A 20,448-nucleotide genomic window follows, 5' to 3' on the forward strand; every position below is an offset into this window, starting at 1 on the left:
GGCAAGAAAGGTAAATTAATAAAGTGCAGTGAAAATTAAACTGCAATTAAAACAAGTTTATTTCTATAGGTAATAATTAAGCGAAAAAGAGAAATTAAGAGAAGATTAGCTCACAGCAAAATTGAGTGTAATTAATGAAACTTAGAATCTCTCTTCTATAATTGAAGTGTCAGTACATTCAAAAAGGCAAACAATAATTCATTTTAGTTTTGCGATCTTCTAACTATAAAGTGACAAATTTGAGACAATATTTTGTAATCAAGACTAAAGACTATGTTATGAATAGTAACTTGTCACACTTTACTACAAAATGTCTCAAAAATACAAGGAAGTTTAAGAAATTATTGGTTTTCACTTCCCAGAATTCAATCAAGCTATAGTGGCCTTGAAATCACTTAACGAACATTACAAAGCTTAAGAAAAAAAAGAAAATTCGAATAACAAAGTCCAAATCCATTTATCAGTATACATAAATACATGCTTACAACGTTATCACAAATTACAGCAATAAAAACAACAATTCACATTTTCAAATGCCCACAGGCAGTAATCACCAAATCAGACACTTACTGGCTGCTTATGCCTACAGTAAAATATGCAAGGGATTAATTTGAGCTTGTAAAAATCAAAAGAGAGCCACAAAATCACATAAATTGAAATGTCTCATAGCTGGTGGTAAAAGAGAGGAACGTGGAGTGACAGCCTAAATACCCTTCACCGGTGCATTTCTGTTAGTAACTATGTGTTAAGTGTCTATGGAAGCTCTATGCCAAAGTAATATGTTTTGAACACTTTTTTTGGAGATTATATTGTTACCTTACGCAGTAATCCATGCCAAATTTCGTGAAGATACCACGAGAAATGCGACAGTTTTTCATGCAAGAACTTGATTCCGATCGTTCTGTTTATATGGCAGCTTTATTGTATAGTGAGCCGATCTGAGCAAATTCTTCTGATAATAAATTTGTGAGAACTAAATATCTATACAGAATTTAGTCCACACAATCCAAAAAGGCACACCCTATTGTTCACAACACAACGGGAAAACCACGCCACTTCTACGAACACAAGAAGATTGGGAAACAAGACACGCAGATGAAATGACAACAAGAATGCACACGCAGCGGTAAAACCACGCCACCGCCAGCAACATACGCAGTCCCAGCAACACACGCCATCCCAACGCAACATGTTGCGAATGTGTTAGCACGCAGCACAGGCTTGGTGGCGAGTTAGATGGCCGATGATCAGGCAATCAGCACGGGACTGTGACAGCGTACGCACGTTTGGCATCTGACTACGCAGTGAGTTTATCCTCTGGCTAGTCTTGGTACCCTGACTTGTGAACGCCGTCTGTTAAGGGTGAGCTTGGTAGTGAGTTTATCCTCTGACCAACTCAACCTTTAATATCGCGGTCGCTAACGCAGTCTTCCGTGATCCGGGATCTTTACGCGGCAAAAGTGGTTAAAAGGATCTCTCCAGCGTAGCAGAGGAGCGTAAATGTGTTTGCCAGGACACCCTTATTGAAGACTACGCGAGCGCCGGCACAAGTAGCCGAGCGTGTTCGCCGCAACAGAGGAGCGTCAACGCACGCCAGGATATTGTCAGCGAAGCCCACGCGAGCGCCGGCAGAAGCTGCCAAGCGTGATCGAGCAGCAAGTCGTCTAGCACCCAGGAGCGCAGCAGAGCGGGAAATGGTATTGTCCTAACGGACCACACTGAGCCGTTACTCTGACAGCACTTTCCTCGGGCGACAATATTATAACGCGGAAGACAATTTTGTAACTTTAACTAAAATATAAATGAGTTTAATTAAATAAAGTACGATTCGTAGAAGAGCCCCAATATTTACAAATTTATTGTAACGAACCCTGGACACGGCGAGTATACCTCAGCAACTTATACTTGTAAGAAGCAGGGGCAGCAAAAAGCTTCGTTACATATTATTTTTATAAACAATAACTCATACCAGATTTTGTGAAGATATATCGTCAAATGAGGAAGTTTCCCATGCAAGCATTTAATTCCGATCACTCAGTTTGTATGGCAGCTATATGCTATAGTAATCCGATCTGACCAATTTCTTCAAAGATTACATTGTTGCGTTAGAAAATAATCAATACCAAATTTTGTGAATATATATTGTCAAACTTGAAAGTTTTTCATACAAGAACTTGATTCCGATCGTTCAGATTGTATGGCAGCTATATGTTATACTGGTCCGATGTCGGAAGTTCCGACAAACGAGCAGCTTCTTGAATAGAAAATGACGTTTGCAAAATTTCAAAACGATGTCTTAAAAACTGAGGGACTATTTCATATATATACAGACAGACGGACGGACGGACGGACAGACAGACGGAGATGGCTAAATTGACTCAGCTCGACAACTTTTGTCGAAATCACAATTCTCGGGGCTCGACCCACAGATTTCTACCACATTTAGTGCGTGGCATTCTTTTAATATTACTATGTCACAGTGAAAAAAGGGGCGAAATCAGACTACAATCAGGCCTACTTTCCATATAGCACAATTTAAATTCCCTAATTCTTTCCCTTGCGGGTACATAAATCAAAAAGCAATTAATATAACGGGATAAACTCATCTTATGAATTCAAACATAATAACAATAGTAATTCTGTGTATCAAAAAATGAGTTTAATCGGGTCAATACTTTCCTGAGAACCTGTATACCTAATATAAAAACTTCACTCCTGGGTGACTTTATGCTGGATTTATCGACCAATATTTGAGTTATTTCATAGAAAACTACAGACAGTATACATATCTGTGTTCCTAAAATAGATACAATTGGGCGACTAATATAAGGATTTTCGAACAACCGCAAGACTTTGCTGCTATATATAGATAAAAATTGATACTGCTGTATCAAAACTTTTTGCAGCCTCTGCTGATGCATACTCGCCACGTCCAAGGTTCACTACAAGAAATTTATGTATTTATTTAATTTTGTATAACAGTATTCCGTGTTGTGGTGTGGTCACCCAAAAATAGTGCTGTCGTAGGGTAACGGCTTAACTTGGACCGCTCTGCTGCCCTCCGGGGTACTAAGCGATGCTCTGCTCCTCTCTGAATGGTATCATATATCGCGCCTGAAATGCGCGATGATTTCTGCGTGCGTTGACGCTCTTGTGCTTTGACGACAACAGTCCATTCATTCTTCCGGCGCTCGCGTAGGCTTCGATGACGATATTCTGCTGCTTGCGTTGACGCTCAACTTTTTCTCCGGCGCTCGTGTAAGCTTCGACGACGATGTTCTGCTCCATAACTCGCGACTTGCAGCGACGTTAGTGCGATATAGCCGGTGCTTAGACCCGGACCACAGAAAACTACGTTAGCGACCGCAATGTTAAGGGTTGAGTCGGTCAGAATATCAACTCACTACCAAGCTCTCCCATAACAGACGGCATTCACAATACAAGATAAAAAGACTAGCCAGAGGATCGACTCACTGCTGATTCAGGTGCTGGACGTTTGTACGCTGTCACAATTCTGTACTGATTGATTGATCATCGGCCTGTTAACTCTTCGCCACCCCTGCGCTGCTTGCTAGCGCATTCGCAATATGTTGCGCTGGGATGCTGTTGTTGCTGGAAGAGGCGTGGTTTTCCCGTTATGTTGTTTTACTGTTTTTGCTTGCTGTGTTGTAATCGTTTAACAGGGTGCGTCTTCGTTAGTTGTGTGGGCAGCTCTATGTGAATTTAATTAATTTAATTCTTCACTTCGGTCAGTTTTTCCATTCCTTTGCTAAATCCAACATATTTCTATTATTTTCTGAAAGTGAAAACTTTCAATGATAATTTCTATTCAATTTCTTTTTTCAAGGTTTATTATTTTTTTATCATTTATTACTATTATTATAATTTTTTTGGTTTAATTTTTTTCATAGATTTAATTCAGTCTGTTTTTCTAATTTCCCATTTTTTTATTCATAGATTTATTTCATGTCTTTTTTTATTTTTTTTCTAATCAAAATGTACATTTAAATTCATTACTAGGAATTTGTAGTTGTTCTGATCGCCGTTGTTGGCTTCATTCTGATGTGGACACCCCATCGATACATAACCACTTGGTATTTGGTGGTACTAAACTTCAGTCGGTGCTTCCCTATGCCGGTCGTGAGGTCCGTTAGGCTTCTTTTTATTCTTTCCGCGATTTGTGGGAAGTCTTCTAAACCTGATCCGTAGGCGTCGGCTATGGATATCTTGATTCCTTCGGGTGGGAGTTGAAATTCTGCGAAAGGTTGGGATAATTGTGCGTCATTGGCCGTTGAATTCTGAGCATTTGACGCTTTCAGCACTACTTGGTGACCTCCGCAGGATACCGTAGCTCCCATGCTCCCCAGTATATCTAATCCGAGTAAGACGTCATCAATCGCCCCTGGCATAACATGAAACACTGCCTTTAGCGATACTTGCCCGAGTTGTATGTTAGTCTCTACGGCGTCAAAAATCTTGCTGGCGGTGCCGTCAACCATTAGTATTTCAAGGGCTGTGGTTAACTTCTTACCACTCCCGGTTGCGTTCAAAAATTCTGCCACTCGTGACGATACGAAACTTCTTGAGGCGCCAGTGTCAATGACGGCTTCCGCTGGTTCTCCGCCAAGCTTTATTAGGGCGTTTAGTCGGCCACATTTCTGACGTATAATTTCTGGAGATTCGGCGCTGAGTTCTGTGGCTTCGCCGCACCTTGTCTCTGGTGAAACCCTCGGTCGAGTGGTATTGCTTATCTCGTGGTCACCTATTATGTGTCTCTTTAACTCGCGTGGAGGTGTTTCTGCTTTTCGTCGATTTTCCTTATGGATCCCTTCGTACTCTTCTGCAAGTGTGATAAGTTCGGCTAGTGTCTCGAAATTTCGCCGACGAATGTAGAGTTTAAAATCGATGTGGCTATTTTGAAAAATTCTCTCCAATCGCTGCTGCTGGTTATATCCAGAGTGTTTCATTAGATTTTGCATAGCCAGAACGTAGTCTTTGTATTTCTCTAACTCGTGTTGTCTTCGTTGTCGTATGTTATCCTCGAGGCGTTCGAAGTAACGTGCTGGTAAAAAGAAACTCAAAAAATCTCTTTTGAAACTGGTCCAACTCTTCCAATGTTCGTTGTTGTCGCGGTACCATTGGAGAGCGGTACGACACAATAACTCGGGCATGGTTCTAGGAAGGATGTCGATGTCTATCATGTATACTTCGGTGAGCTCTTCCAATCGCTCAATGAACGCTAATGGGTCTCGGCCGCCGTCGTATTTTATGGACCACTTCCTCACCTCGTCGATGATAGGAGCGAATGTAGCTACCTGGTTCTGTTGGGGTAACATTATTGATGGCGGCTGTAGCCGTGAAAATTCCGCGAATGTTTTCTCTGTCCCTTTGTCTTGATCTGGTGGGAATTGTGTCTTCTGATCGCCTTCGTCTCGTGAAGCTAGCATACTTGCTTTGTATGTAGCTTCCATTAATAAAATTTTTTCGCGTATAACGGCGTTTTCGTGTGTCTTGACTACCAGCGTAGTTATGCGCTTTTGCTGGATGTGTGCACGCTGTCACAGTTCTGTGCTGACTGACCGGTCATCGGCCTGCTGACTCTGCGCCAAGCCTGTTCTGCCTGCTAGCGCATTCGCAACATGTTGCGCGGTATGGCGTCTGTTGCTAGAAGTTGCGTGGTTTTCCCGTTATGTTGTTTACGTGGCGTGGTTTCCCCGTTTCTTGTGTGAATGCTTGCTCTGTTGTAATTGTTTAACAGGGTGCATCTTCATGCGTTGTGTGGGCTAAATTTTGTATGGATATTTATGTAGTTCTCATACGACATATATAGTATACCATAAAATGATTGTCGTTTCTTGAACAAATCTTATGCCGAATTTGTTGGTCAGTTAGTTGTATATACATAGTATACGGATATATGGAATTGCTTAGATTTCAAATATTATCTTAAGGTATTTCCCTGGCTTTAATTCTTACAAGTTTCAAAAGTATAAAATGTATGGTTGCACCCGAACTTAGCCCTTCCTTACTTGTTTAATGTGTAATTACCCATGTTATCTACATAGTACATAATGGGACTTTTTTAAGTAGGTATTCTTCAGGTACGCTTCTTACAAGAAAATCATTTTTCTTTGTAGTTATCATATCGAGTGCATTAATAATTGACCATTTTTCTTAAGATGGGGTGAGCTTTGCTGTCAATAGTGAGTTTTGGAAGTATGGTTCAGGACTATCAATATCAATCATACCAAGCCGATTATTGTTTTATTGAGATACTCTTTTGGTAAACGAATTTTGTGAACTAATAGAAAAATGTTCCTGCTATAATATTGTGAATATTTTTTCATGGTCAATTTATTTTAAAAATAATATTTTACTTCATTTTTTTAACAATTGAAATTTTTCTTGTCTTCTTCTCGCAAAAAAAAAACAACTCAAAAGTAGGCCTCATAACGTAGAAAATATTCACCTTTAATAACCTGTAAGCAAATTTTACAATAGAAGTGATGTTGTACACCATCAACACAGTAATAAATTACGTAAGGGTGTACTAGTTCACGTTTTGTAGTCCCGGTCGACTATTTTGCGAAATTTTTGGGACCATTTGACATGATTTGACCCACAAGCAAAACTTATTTTTTAAGATCACGTGTACAATCGCCAAATCGCCTTCGCATACAAGTTTATGTATATATGAAAGTGTTTATGAAATTACCTGCAGAAATCAGGTTACGCATACAACTTAAGACTTTTCAATTTATAGCAACTGCAACCCATTTGGCTTTTATCATGCCACCCACCACGTTACAGATTCCCGAAATGCGAGCACCTGTAACTACAGGAGAGTTCAAAAACTCACACTCTCCACTTTTTCTCTTAGTTACCCCAATACCGGCAGATGATACCAAAAGTCGAAGATAGAATGACGTCTGAATATACAAACATATAAGAGTAAGGCATTGATACTCTCTATTTGATTTATTAGAGTATTTTGTTTGACACATCCGTGTTTGTACATCTCGAATATTTTAAAATTATTCATATTTTGAGCTAAGTAGTATGTAGGAGTGTTTTTATTGGCAGTTTTGTGGTGGCGAAAACGATACGCCGCTGGCACTCAAAATTTAGTGCAGACCTTTCAATTAAACTCGTTTTAGTCGGATGTCATCATCAAGAGAGCCGCATGACATATTGGCGTCTATTAGGATAAAGTGAGGTAATAACTTTAACGCATATTGAAATAATATAGCAATACTAGGTTAGGTTAAAGTGGTTTACTTTAAACTAAAATTGAACAAATTAAAACGTCAATAAAGTTGGGATAAACAATTATGTCAATCTTTCATGTGCTAAATAATGGGAAAAATATCTCGATATTGATTATGCCAATGCAAAGAATATATCTGATTTTTCAATCCTTCGCTGAACAGAATATACTGAGATGATACCTCTCCTAGCATTCTTGTTAGCCGACCAAAATTGGAAATTTACGAATTTTTCCCTGAAATTAATACGAAAAAATTCCAGATATCTATGATAATACATCCAAAATAGAAAAAACCTTATACAAACCGAACAGAAGACTTGTATGGTGTAATAAATAAATAATGCAACTTAAACTAATAAACGTTCTTTAGCCAAATAATGTTGAAAGCTGCCACTTTTTTGTAACTAGAAGCATATGGAATTGAATATTAATTCGTAAAGCTTTACGATACTTAAGAGGTAGATTTAAATATTTTCCTTTTACAACAACAATATTATTTATATTTCTCGTTGCGCTTACATGTCAATGTGTGAAGAGATATGTTATGTAGTGGTAAACACGAAATCCGATAAACGGCCGCATAAAGTGCTTTATTGCCATTCGAAAAACACTCCATAAGTGGTAGAGGTAGGTGGTTACACACGTGGTATTGCGTGTATTGTTTATGTAAAAGGAAGTGTTTTATGTCCTCAAGGTCAAAGCTTTTGCGGTTAAGAATGATTTATTTGTTTGTCTACGAACGAAAACGAACTGAATTCGTTAACAAAAATGCGAACTATTAGAAAAGTAAGTAACGGGTGATTTTTTTGAGGTTAGGATTTTCATGCATTAGTATTTGACAGATCACGTGGGATTTCAGACATGGTGTCAAAGAGAAAGATGCTCAGTATGCTTTGACATTTCATCATGAATAGACTTACTAACGAGCAACGCTTGCAAATCATTGAATTTTATTACCAAAATCAGTGTTCGGTTCGAAATGTGTTTCGCGCGCGTGTTTTGTTCAGCGATGAGGCTCATTTCTGGTTGAATGGCTACGTAAATAAGCAAAATTGCCGCATTTGGGGTGAAGAGCAACCAGAAGCCGTTCAAGAACTGCCCATGCATCCCGAAAAATGCACTGTTTGGTGTGGTTTGTACGCTGGTGGAATCATTGGACCGTATTTTTTCAAAGATGCTGTTGGACGCAACGTTACGGTGAATGGCGATCGCTATCGTTCGATGCTAACAAACTTTTTGTTGCCAAAAATGGAAGAACTGAACTTGGTTGACATGTGGTTTCAACAAGATGGCGCTACATGCCACACAGCTCGCGATTCTATGGCCATTTTGAGGGAAAACTTCGGACAACAATTCATCTCAAGAAATGGACCCGTAAGTTGGCCACCAAGATCATGCGATTTAACGCCTTTAGACTATTTTTGTGGGGCTACGTCAAGTCTAAAGTCTACAGAAATAAGCCAGCAACTATTCCAGCTTTGGAAGACAACATTTCCGAAGAAATTCGGGCTATTCCGGCCGAAATGCTCGAAAAAGTTGCCCAAAATTGGACTTTCCGAATGGACCACCTAAGACGCAGCCGCGGTCAACATTTAAATGAAATTATCTTCAAAAAGTAAATGTCATGAACCAATCTAACGTTTCAAATAAAGAACCGATGAGATTTTGCAAATTTTATGCGTTTTTAAAAAAAAGTTATCAAGCTCTTAAAAATCACCCTTTACTTTATGAGCCTTGCTAGCCTTTTCTGCGTATGTTGGCATGTTTAGAATAGTCGGTGTTACAAGCTCCATAGAGTGTGAGTAAGTTTATGAGCCATACACGAGGATATACGAATGTCTATGGAGATATAGAAAGAAAGCTGTAAGAATAGAATAAACTGGTAAATGAAAGCAGTAAACACCAACTATAAAATCATTTCAACACTCGTAGCTTTGGTCAACAAAGTTCTTATATCGTACATACAAATAGAGTAATTATATTTCCTCACTTCAAGTTCATTCTCCAAATTGGAGACGGTGTTGAAAGCTTGACTGGCATTTCGCCACCGATGTATTCTCATTTAAAAGTAGAATAAGTAGTACATTATGCAAATAAGTACACAAAAGTAGATTAATCAACCCCCAAAACCGCCAAAAAATTCACCGGTACCGGCATTGAAACTTACAAAAATTTAATTGTTGTTATTTACACTGTTGTGGCGTCATTACCCCTTTATTATTGCGCTTCGTTGTGCTTTAGTGGTTGTTATTATCGTTGTTGTTGTAGGCTTTTAAATAATTGATTTTTGTCATTTGCTGTCAGCCAGTAAGTCAGTCAAGTTTTTGGTGCTTCGAATACAAAGACAACATCCATTGAAGTTGAGGCAAGAAGAGGAAGCAGGAAAAAGTGAGTATCAATAGTGTCAGCCGGCACTAACTTGTGCCGGTTCGAGCGAATATACTAAATCACACTTCCACCACTACCTTTATAAAAGATAGGAAAGCAGTCATGATTAACTAACAGGAAATACAAAACCAAGAGAATAATAAAAATGAATAAATATACAGACAAATAAAATATTTGTATTTTTCCCAGGAGCTCAAGCCTACAAAAATTCTCACAATTTATTTTTGATTTCCACCAATAAAGTTATTTATATCCCACTCGAAATCAATTGGAAGTTAATAAGTTATAAATTCACCTCTGAAGTCTCCGTATTCTTTATTGATTCACGTTAACTGTTTATTTTTATGCAACAACAATAAATATCTTTGATGCGGAAGTAAAAAAATATGCAAATGGCAAGTAAAAGCCTAGTATTATTTTAAAAAAGCACAATATATGTATGTACATACTTAGGTCACATATCATTCACGCAAACAGGCAAGATCATAAATGAAAATACCCAAGTGCAAAGCATGCAACCGGCGCCCTCTTCCGTAGAAGCGGTACTCTTCCATATTTCAATTCCATGCACGTCCTCGGTGAATGGTTTTTTGCTTTTATTACCGAGGAGGCAAACGCTTTTGCTCTACTAGCAACAGTTGACTGCTCATTCAAGCTTTCAGATAGCATATTTGGTTTAAACCAAAAGTCACAAAAAATATCGGACTAAAACGGATAGATGTGTGTTGCAACACAAGTCGCTATGGCGTGCAACAGTAGGCAGAATATATCAGAAATACAAGAGTTGTGTAAGAATTTTTGTGAATGCTGCCGACAGCTGTGAAAATCTTACAATAAAAGACGACATAAAAATCAGCCATCACTGGCTGTGTAAAAGAAAAGTTAAAATACTGTTTAAGTAAACATTACAGAATTTTATCCTATTACAAGGTGCTGGCAATATGTGTGCTGGGTGGGGTTCTTTATGTAGAAATGGGTTGTAGCAAATATTTCAGTGCAGATAATTTGACCAAGGTTGTCAGTTTAATAAATATGCCCTGGCATTAACCATTTTTTATATTAAAATTTGATCTTATAAATTCGAGGTGCGATCCTAAAAAAGACTATAATAGAATAGAAAAGAAAAATAAAAGTTTTTCAAAAGTAATGATATATTTCTCAACAAAACTTCTTTTACCACGGATATTTCTAATCTATCTCGTCTGAAAAATTGTTATAGCATAACAGTTTTGTTCACCTATCGGTCGTATGTATCACCTAAATCTAATCGAGATAGGTATACTCCCCACATAACGGTACTGTTGCAAAATTCACCAGAGACATTAAATTTTGCCTTCGAGATGATATGAGAGGGCTTTGTGGGAGCCAGTGTGAAAATTTCACAATGCACGTGGCATCGATGATACCCAAACTTAGCTCTTAATCTTCTCAATACAAATCTTTTTAAACGCAAAGAAAATACTGTTTACATTAATTTCCATTTCATTAAAGCATGTTAAAGTTTATCATACTTAATACTATGTAAAATATATTTTTTGCGAATATTTGAGAAAACTCTTTCCTTTCCCAGGTCACTAAACATGGTTTCTTGGAAAAAGGTGTACAAAGCTCATGCCACCTGCGGCAACGACCCTAAATTTGTCAAACCAATCGGATATTTTCTCACATTAGTGCAACTCAGGATAACTTTATGTCAGTTACCGGTTTGTATGGCCATGTATGTACATGTGTATTTTTCTATAAATTTTTCTAGACGCATGGCCTTGGATATCGACATATTCACAAATATATTTCCACCTGTGTCCACTAAGGGCATACAAAAATAGACTTGCAGCACTTCGCCTCATTTACCATTCGGTAATTATTTATTTATAAGCTGAAACGGTCTCAATACGTCATTTCACATGACGCTTCCGCTCAGCCGAATACCAAAAGTGCTGGAGAATACAGAATGTGTCAAAAAGTTCGACAAAAGTGGAAAGCTGAGAACGCTCAAGGTGGCTGGTGGTAGTTAGTTGTAAAAAAATACATGGACACTGCCGGTACTTAAAAATAACGTAAAACGAGAAACGTAACGCTTACAAAAACAAATATGAATTTACATTCCGGATGTAATGTCTGTAAATTTTCCTTCGAACTGTTTATAATTTTATCTCTCGTGTGTTGTGGATAATTTTTAATGAATGTGTCAGTTCTTTATAAAAAAGACAGTAAATCAATGAGAGCATCATAGCTTTAATGAAGGTCAAAGCATACTAAATATACTCAATCGTGTCTATCGTTAAGTATATAAGCACTTGCCGTCAATAAGTATGCAAGGTTAATGTTCGCGCATTTTATGCTTGTCGCTTTAAACAAATGAGGAAAACTGAGAAACAGATGGATGGACCCAACATCTAATTCTGAGTGAGAAAATGTCGCAAACTTTGACAAGGGACGAACTATTTGATGCATATCATAGATTCTATGAATATACATATATATATATATGAGAAAAAATATTTGTATGTATTTCAGTTCACCTAGAAACAGGCAAAAATAGAAATGTTTCACATAAAAGACCATATTATTTTTCTACTTGTATTATACCTTCACCGCACGCCGCTCGGTCTCGCATTTGTAGTGCTTTTCTCTTACAGCAAAGCTTCCAAGGGTTACGTTGTCTTTCAATCTCTTTGACTGACATTATTTTGTTATTGATTTTTTAACTTTTTATACTATTGCAACGTGTTTCTACAGAGTCTAATAGTTTTCTCCACACTGTAAAAATGGCCGAAATCGGAAAATTACCCCATCCACACTCAAAGATTTCTCTTTTTACTATGGTATTTCTAAGAGTTATTTTGTACTATTCCGCACTGACAATAAATTTTGGTTTTTAGTTTTTAGTGGTCCTATAGCACTGTGAAAAACTGTTACAACGAATTCAATCGTGGCCGACACTCACTCAAAGACGAATTCCGTGAAGGTCGTCCAAAAACAGCCGTTGTGCCAGAAAACATCGATGCCCTACGTGAACTGATAATGCAAGACCGTCATGTAACACACCTTCAGATAGAGGCATGCCTATGTATTTCTCCCACTAGCACACATTCTATATTGCATGAACACCTGGCCGCACAATTTGACAATCGCTCAAAAATAGGCTCGTGTGGATTGGTGTAAAGAAATGCTGAAAAAATATGATCGCGGTACTTCAAAAGACGTTTATAAGAACGTCACAGGTGACGAATCATGGATCTATGGGTATGAGCCTGAAACAAAACAGCAATCGACCGTGTGGGTCCTCCAAGACGAAACGAAAAAAAAAAACAAAAAAAAAAAAGCATTTTCGTTGATAAATATGCCTATTTTCATTATTAGGCCAGAAATATATATAGCAGCCCTTGTACAAATGTTATTTACCTCATTATCCATTGGTGCTGCCTCAGCAGGCACACAAATGGCGATTTCCACTTCCGGCAGGCGGAACAAATTACTATTAAAGCAGTAAAAGCAGTAGAAAGTGAGCGGAAGTAAGCTAGGAAATACAGTTAAAGCCGCGAAACAGAATAAGATTCAAAGAGAGGCAGAAAGGTAGAGGAGGGTAATTGAGTACTCGGATTATTTGCAAGCGGTTGGGAGCTACAAGAATAAATTAGAGAACGAAGTGAGCTGAAGGTCGGGTAGGGTGACACGGTGCAAAGTCGAATGTGGCCTGCAAATGCTGATTCTGAAACGCATTTTTAGTGTTGTTGTTGAGTGCAAAATTGAAAGGTAATGGAGTTGTAAACGTTTGCTGCCAACAAGGCGCATGCAAACAAACTTGCAGACTTGCAATCGCAGACACACACAAACATATTTAAGTGGAAGTTTTATGCAAGAAAAAAATACCGAGACAGGTTAGCCTTTTTAACCAAACATACCAGCTGTTGTGGTTGTGTTTTGTGGAAAGAAAATATAAATAAGTAAAACAGAGTATTTTTTATTGTGTTATGTATGAAGGTGTGAGAATTTGGCACAGTTTGGTTTTACTATATTTCGAGCAGGTGACGAGCTTACGCTGTGCAGGAAGTCATCGCCATAAAACTGATGTGACTTTTTACATATTACTGAAGCGCTGATAAATTGCAAATGTTTACAGAGCCATACATATGTACATTTGAATGTGCACGAATACACATTCAAGAATAAAAACAAACATTACTACTTATATACATTTTAGGCCGTTCACTCAGCCTTTCGTCACATAATATAACAACAAAATGTATTGCACTGTTAGTAAATGGAATTGCAGAGTAATATTTCCACCACTTGTTGCATATTCAAATAGATTTCAGCAGGTCTTGTGCATAGAATATTTTTCTATAAATGTTTGTACTATTTTCTTTTAATATCTGTTGAAATTTTATTGAAATTTATGAAATTTCTCTGATTTCCATTTCCGTCTGTTGCTTGGCGTGCTCAAGTGCAAGTGGAAATTGGGGCAAGAAATAAGTGAAAAACAACTACAAACAACCAAAGCAAGCAGAATGAATTCACGATCCAGAAGACTCCTGATTTTGCAACAACATTTATACAAACTAAAGCAAAAAGCTTGCAATATTTATATATATAACAACAGCAATCGTAGAAACAGCAAATTGAAAATCCTGACAATTCTGCAAACTGAAGTTGCTTTTCTTTGCACAACTTTTCTTACCGTCCTGCTCATTAAAAATGCAAAATTCTTCAAAAGTGTGCAATGAAGAAAATCAACACAAATCTTTACGATGGTGGTCAGCATAAATATTTACGTAAGAAGGTAAAGGTGGAAAGGTAGGCGTTGAAGTTTCGAAAATATTTCCGCAACTTCGAGAAACTTCTTCTAAATATTTCAAAATGCACATTGTGCACATATACATTTTCGAATGAAGTAGAGAAGTCGAAATAAACATTTTTGGCATTTGCGACAGAAATGAGTAAAGTAATGGCATGAGGCATGAAAGATGTAAGAGAGCTGAAAGGGATCAGCGATTGTTTAAGCTTTTGAGCAACATCCTAGAATATTAAATCTATGATTTCCACGTCCGGTTATTGAATATATGCCACCATCTATTGGAACCAAAATCCGTTTACAAGCTTCACTTTTGATATTAAAAATAAAAAGCTTCATAAGTACGAAAAGGGGTGAGTCAAAAAACTGTTTACTTCAGAATATAAGGAAGTATAGACTCTATAGAAAAACAATTTTTTTACCCTAAAAAAAATCTCCGATTAATAATCCTTAATAATAAAAATGTTGATTAACATGATGAGCTGAGATCATTTAAAAATTACTCAGTTTTTGAGATATCGATCCGAAATTTTGCACACTTTCGTTACTCTCAGAAGTTGCTTAGTTGTCGGAACCTCCGATATCAGACCAAAGAAATATATAGCCGCCATAGAAACTGAACGATCGGAATCAAGTTCTTGTATGGAAACTTTTTATATTTGTTAAGGGTAACAGTTTTTTAGTTTTGGCAGGACCGAAGTGAACGGTTCTTGTTTTGATAATGCCTGTGTGAATATTTTTCTTATTTTCTCTTATTGAAATTGAAGTTGTAGATTTAATGTCGTATATTTAATGTGTAGATTTAATAGACAGATGTCGTGAATTTAATAAACTAACAAAGGCGGCAACTATAACAAAGATAACCAAAAACAAGTAAGGAAGGGCTAAGTTCGGGTGTCACCGAACATTTTATACTCTCGCACGATAAAGTGATAATCGAGATTTCATTATCCGTCATTTACATATTTTTTTATTTTGCTGTAAAATTAATTAGAATTAAATTCTGAGAGATTTACCGATATTTTCGGTGAAAAATTAGGTTAGGTTAGGTTGGGCACTGAGTTCTTCGTGTTCGATATCAGGGACCTTGAAAAGTTATAGTCCGATCACAACAATTTTTCCACAAGGGATACCTCAGCTCACATACCGTATTTGAGTAAAGTTTTATTCCGCTATGATCATTGGTTTCTAATGTATATATTATACAGAGAAGGCATCAGATGGAATTCAAAATATCGTTATATTGGAAGAAGGCGTGGTTGAGAACCGATTTCGCCCATATTTAGTATATGTCATCAGGGTGTTAAAAAAATATTATATACCGAATTTCATTGAAATCGGTCGAGTAGTTCCTGAGTTATGGTTTTTGGTCCATAAGTGGGCGACGCCACGCCCATTTTCAATTTTTAAAAAAAGCCTGGGTGCAACTTCCTTCTGCCATTTCTTCCGTAAAATTTTGTGTTTCTGACGATTTTTGTTAGTCAGTTAACGCACTTTTAGTGATTTTCAACATAACCTTTGTATGGGAGGTGGGCGTGGTTATTATCCGATTTCTTCCATTTTTGAACTGTATATGGAAATGCCTGAAAGAAACGACCCTATAGAGTTTGGTTGACATAGCTATAGTAGTTTCCGAGATATGTACAAAAAACTTTTTAGGGGGCAGGGCCACGCCCACTTTCCAAAAAAATTACGTCCGAATATGCCCCTCCCTAATGCGATCCTTCGTGCCAAATTTCACTTTAATACCTTTATTTATGGCTTAGTTATGACACTTTATAGGTTTTCGGTTTCCGCCATTTTGTGGGCGTGGCAGTGGGCCGATTTTGCCCATCTTCGAACTTGACCTTCCTATGGAGCCAAGAAATACGTGTACCAAGTTTCATCACGATATCTCAATTTTTACTCAAGTTACAGCTTGCACGGACGGACGGACGGACAGACGGACGGACGGACAGACGGACGGACGGACAGACAGACATCCGGATTTCAACTCTACTAGTCACCCTGATCACTTTGGTATATAAAGGGTGATTTTTTTGAGGTTAGGATTTTCATGCATTGGTATTTGACAGATCACGTGGGATTTCAGACATGGTGTCAAAGAGAAAGATGCTCAGTATGCTTTGACATTTCATCATGAATAGACTTACTAACGAGCAACGCTTGCAAATCATTGAATTTTATTACCAAAATCAGTGTTCGGTTTTTTTTTTTTTTTCGGACAAATTTTGTTCAGCGATGAGGCTCATTTCTGGTTGAATGGCTACGTAAATAAGCAAAATTGCCGCATTTGGGGTGAAGAGCAACCAGAAGCCGTTCAAGAACTGCCCATGCATCCCGAAAAATGCACTGTTTGGTGTGGTTTGTACGCTGGTGGAATCATTGGACCGTATTTTTTCAAAGATGCTGTTGGACGCAACGTTACGGTGAATGGCGATCGCTATCGTTCGATGCTAACAAACTTTTTGTTGCCAAAAATGGAAGAACTGAACTTGGTTGACATGTGGTTTCAACAAGATGGCGCTACATGCCACACAGCTCGCGATTCTATGGCCATTTTGAGGGAAAACTTCGGACAACAATTCATCTCAAGAAATGGACCCGTAAGTTGGCCACCAAGATCATGCGATTTAACGCCTTTAGACTATTTTTTGTGGGGCTACGTCAAGTCTAAAGTCTACAGAAATAAGCCAGCAACTATTCCAGCTTTGGAAGACAACATTTCCGAAGAAATTCGGGCTATTCCGGCCGAAATGCTCGAAAAAGTTGCCCAAAATTGGACTTTCCGAATGGACCACCTAAGACGCAGCCGCGGTCAACATTTAAATGAAATTATCTTCAAAAAGTAAATGTCATGAACCAATCTAACGTTTCAAATAAAGAACCGATGAGATTTTGCAAACTTTATGCGTTTTTTTTAAAAAAAAAGTTATCAAGCTCTTAAAAAATCACCCTTTATAACCCTATATCTGACTCTTTTAGTTTTAGGACTTACAAACAACCGTTATGTGAACAAAACTATAATACTCTCTTTAGCAACTTTGTTGCGAGAGTATAAAAACAAATGCGTATAAAGTCTTCCAACACTTCGTTTTACTGTCTACCAATTCACACGCATGTGACACTCTACGGAAAATGCAAACGCACACACATACACATACAAATTTAAACGAAGAAAAATGGCAATGCGAAAAAGAGCAACAATGAGAGAATTAATTACACAATTATTGCCAGACGGCTGCAAGTGACAAGAACACCAACGCAGCCACAGCATTAGCAGCATCTGTGGCGGCAAAAAGATGTCGTAAAGTGACAAGAAGTGAGAATTAAAACAGGTAAAAGTTAACAGCTGTGACACCGTTTGACTTCGAAAGAGTGGCTTCTAAGCAGCCACATATATTCGCCATACAAACACACTTCGCTATAATCATAAAAAGGCTTGTATGAGTAAAAATAGTGTATGGATGTGTGCAAGTGAGTTCGCAACAACTTTATCATTGAGCTTGAAATAAATCTTCGCATGGATTTGAAAGTTTCTGAGACGTTGAAGTGATATGTCTGAAAAGATGCGTTGAGCAGAGTTGCCAAGGCTATTGTATAAAAAAAAACTTTAAAAATTCAAAATCATACAAATAAAGTAAAAGTGCGAAGGAATAGCAAACTGCAGAGAGTACTTCGTAGCAAATCAACATTTTTACATAGCAAATTTGGCAACTCTGCCTTAGGTCTGCAGATGGTTTAAAATGATTTGGTGACTAACTTCCATCTTCTGGGCGATGTCACGAGATGCCACATGCCGGCCTAGTTCGATATTTCCCATGATTTGATCGGTATTCGTCGTCGTAGGTTTTCCACCTTATCCATGATGTCGTTTTCACCCGCTCTGAATCGTCGAAACCATTCGTCCGCAGTTCGATGTGATAGAATATTATCCCCCAAAACAACATCAATCTCACAGAACGTTTCTCTAGCGGATTTGCCTTTAACTAAGGAAAACTTAAAAATAGCGCGAATTTCGGCATTAGTGAATTCCATGTTTACACTTCTATAACTGTTCAACGAATATCCAAACTATTCATGCATAGCGTCGTTTTGTAAGTTATGTCAAGACCTATCAAGTATAGTATTGCCAGATACGAGCTCTGTAACGCTTTGGTTGGAAAGTAATTGCTAATAAAGTTTTCGAACCAAACCGTTCTGTGGTCATGAAAATACGATTATGAAATACCAAAAATATCTATATCACCTTGTCCCTCTTTGCCCAATGAAATCTATTTTCACCGATACTCCATGCTAACTATAAATTGGAAAAAAAAACAACAAGACATTCCAGACAAGGCTAAAATTTATTAAGCTTTTTTGGAGCTTTCGTCACAAAAGTATACACTATGGTGCGAATGAGTGTAGTAATCTATGGCGCTGAAATTGAGCAGCGTTTGCCACAAGCTCTTGTGCGCTAACGAATAATTCAATTTCATGGCCCTCAGCACAGACAAGGGCAGCAGCAAAGGCATGAAAATTGAGCTTATGCACGTATTAATTGGTGAAATGGTTTCGAAAGGGTATAAGAAGGCAGGAGAGTGGTGTAAGGCCTATGTGCAACATCACATGTGGTTTGATGCAAACATACTCGTATATGAAACACAAGTTTCCGAAACATATACCCACATGAGAACTATATGCCTTTATAGGTATGTATGCTGTAGTGAACGTAATTGGTCCACTTTTAGTGCGCCGCTAATGCACTAGCCTCAAAAGGCAAAAAAATCTTGTGCCCATGAAAATTTCCCACACACTCACACACATTGCACATCCACCAGCCTATCGATTGTTAAAAACGTTCGCACAAAATTCCACAAATTGGCAAATTAATAGGGTAAAGCATCAAATTTAGCCACTATGATTCGGCCTCCTACATACGGTCGCAAAAGAAAATGTAGTTGAAAACCCCCTCCACATCGAGTGAAGCAGCAGTCGAACTAACTGTCAGCCTATTTTTCAAATTGGTGTGCCAATAATTTCTCGCATAATGAAAAGTTTCCGAAATCGTATGCAACACACTGTGAATGTGTAAATGTATGTAAATATATGCAAAATAGAAGATGGTAGGACGAGGAATGCCGTGTTGCAGCGAAGAGAAAACAGACTGCCTACATCGCAAGGTTACGATCGACCACAACACGTTCGGGATGGGAAAGGTACAGATAGTTGAAGAGGGAAGCGAGACGCATTTGCAGACAGAAAAAGAAAGAGGCCGAAATACGTGATTACGAAGAACTTGATAAGCTGGCCGACAGTGTAATGCTCGAAATTTCTACGAAAAGATGCGGCGGCTAACAGAAGGTTTCAAGACCGGAGCATACTCTTGTAGAACGCAGAAAGGTAATCTAGTGACTGATGCCCAGACATACTAAAATTATGGCGGGAACACTTTTCCAACCTGCTGAATGGCAATGAAAGCGTAACGCCAGGAGAAGGCGAACCCGATTCCCCAATCGATGACGATGGAAAAGACGTTCCATCTCCAGACCATGAAGAAATTCGAATTGCAGTTACCCGTATGGAGAACAACTAAGCGGCGTGGCCCGATGGACTGTCGGCTGAGCTATTCAAACATAGGATGATAAGGAGCATGCATCAACAATGGACTGTCGGCTGAGCTATTCAAACACGTCGGCGAAGAACTGTTAGGGAGCATACATCAACTTCTTTGTAAAATATGGTCGGACGAAAGCAGGCCAAACGATTGGAATTTAAGTATGCCCTGTCCAAGGAAGACCCCAGAATTTGAGCCAACTACCGTGGGGTAAGTCTCCTCAACATCGCATATAAAGTTAATCGAGCGTATTGTGTGAAAGATTAAACCCCACCGTCAACAAGTTGATTATAGCTTCCAAGTGAGGCTTCTGGTCTGGAAATCAACAACTCATACAACATAAGTAAGTACTTATAGAGAAAAGAAGAATGAGAGGCTTAAACATGAAGTGGCAACGTG

At 38.2% G+C, this 20,448-nt stretch overlaps 1 protein-coding gene across 1 annotated transcript; it reads right to left on the reverse strand.

Moving 5' to 3' along the window:
- Positions 1 to 3,947: 3,947 nt before the first annotated feature.
- LOC125778484 (uncharacterized) lies at positions 3,948 to 5,447 on the reverse strand. The gene has a single exon (XM_049456627.1). The coding sequence runs from the start codon at positions 5,445 to 5,447 to the stop codon at positions 4,017 to 4,019; it is 1,431 nt and encodes a 476-aa protein (XP_049312584.1). The 3' UTR covers positions 3,948 to 4,016.
- Positions 5,448 to 20,448: the final 15,001 nt, after the last annotated feature.

The sequence above is a fragment of the Bactrocera dorsalis genome, chromosome 1 (genome assembly GCF_023373825.1).
Source record: "Bactrocera dorsalis isolate Fly_Bdor chromosome 1, ASM2337382v1, whole genome shotgun sequence".
Lineage (NCBI taxonomy): Eukaryota > Metazoa > Arthropoda > Insecta > Diptera > Tephritidae > Bactrocera > Bactrocera dorsalis.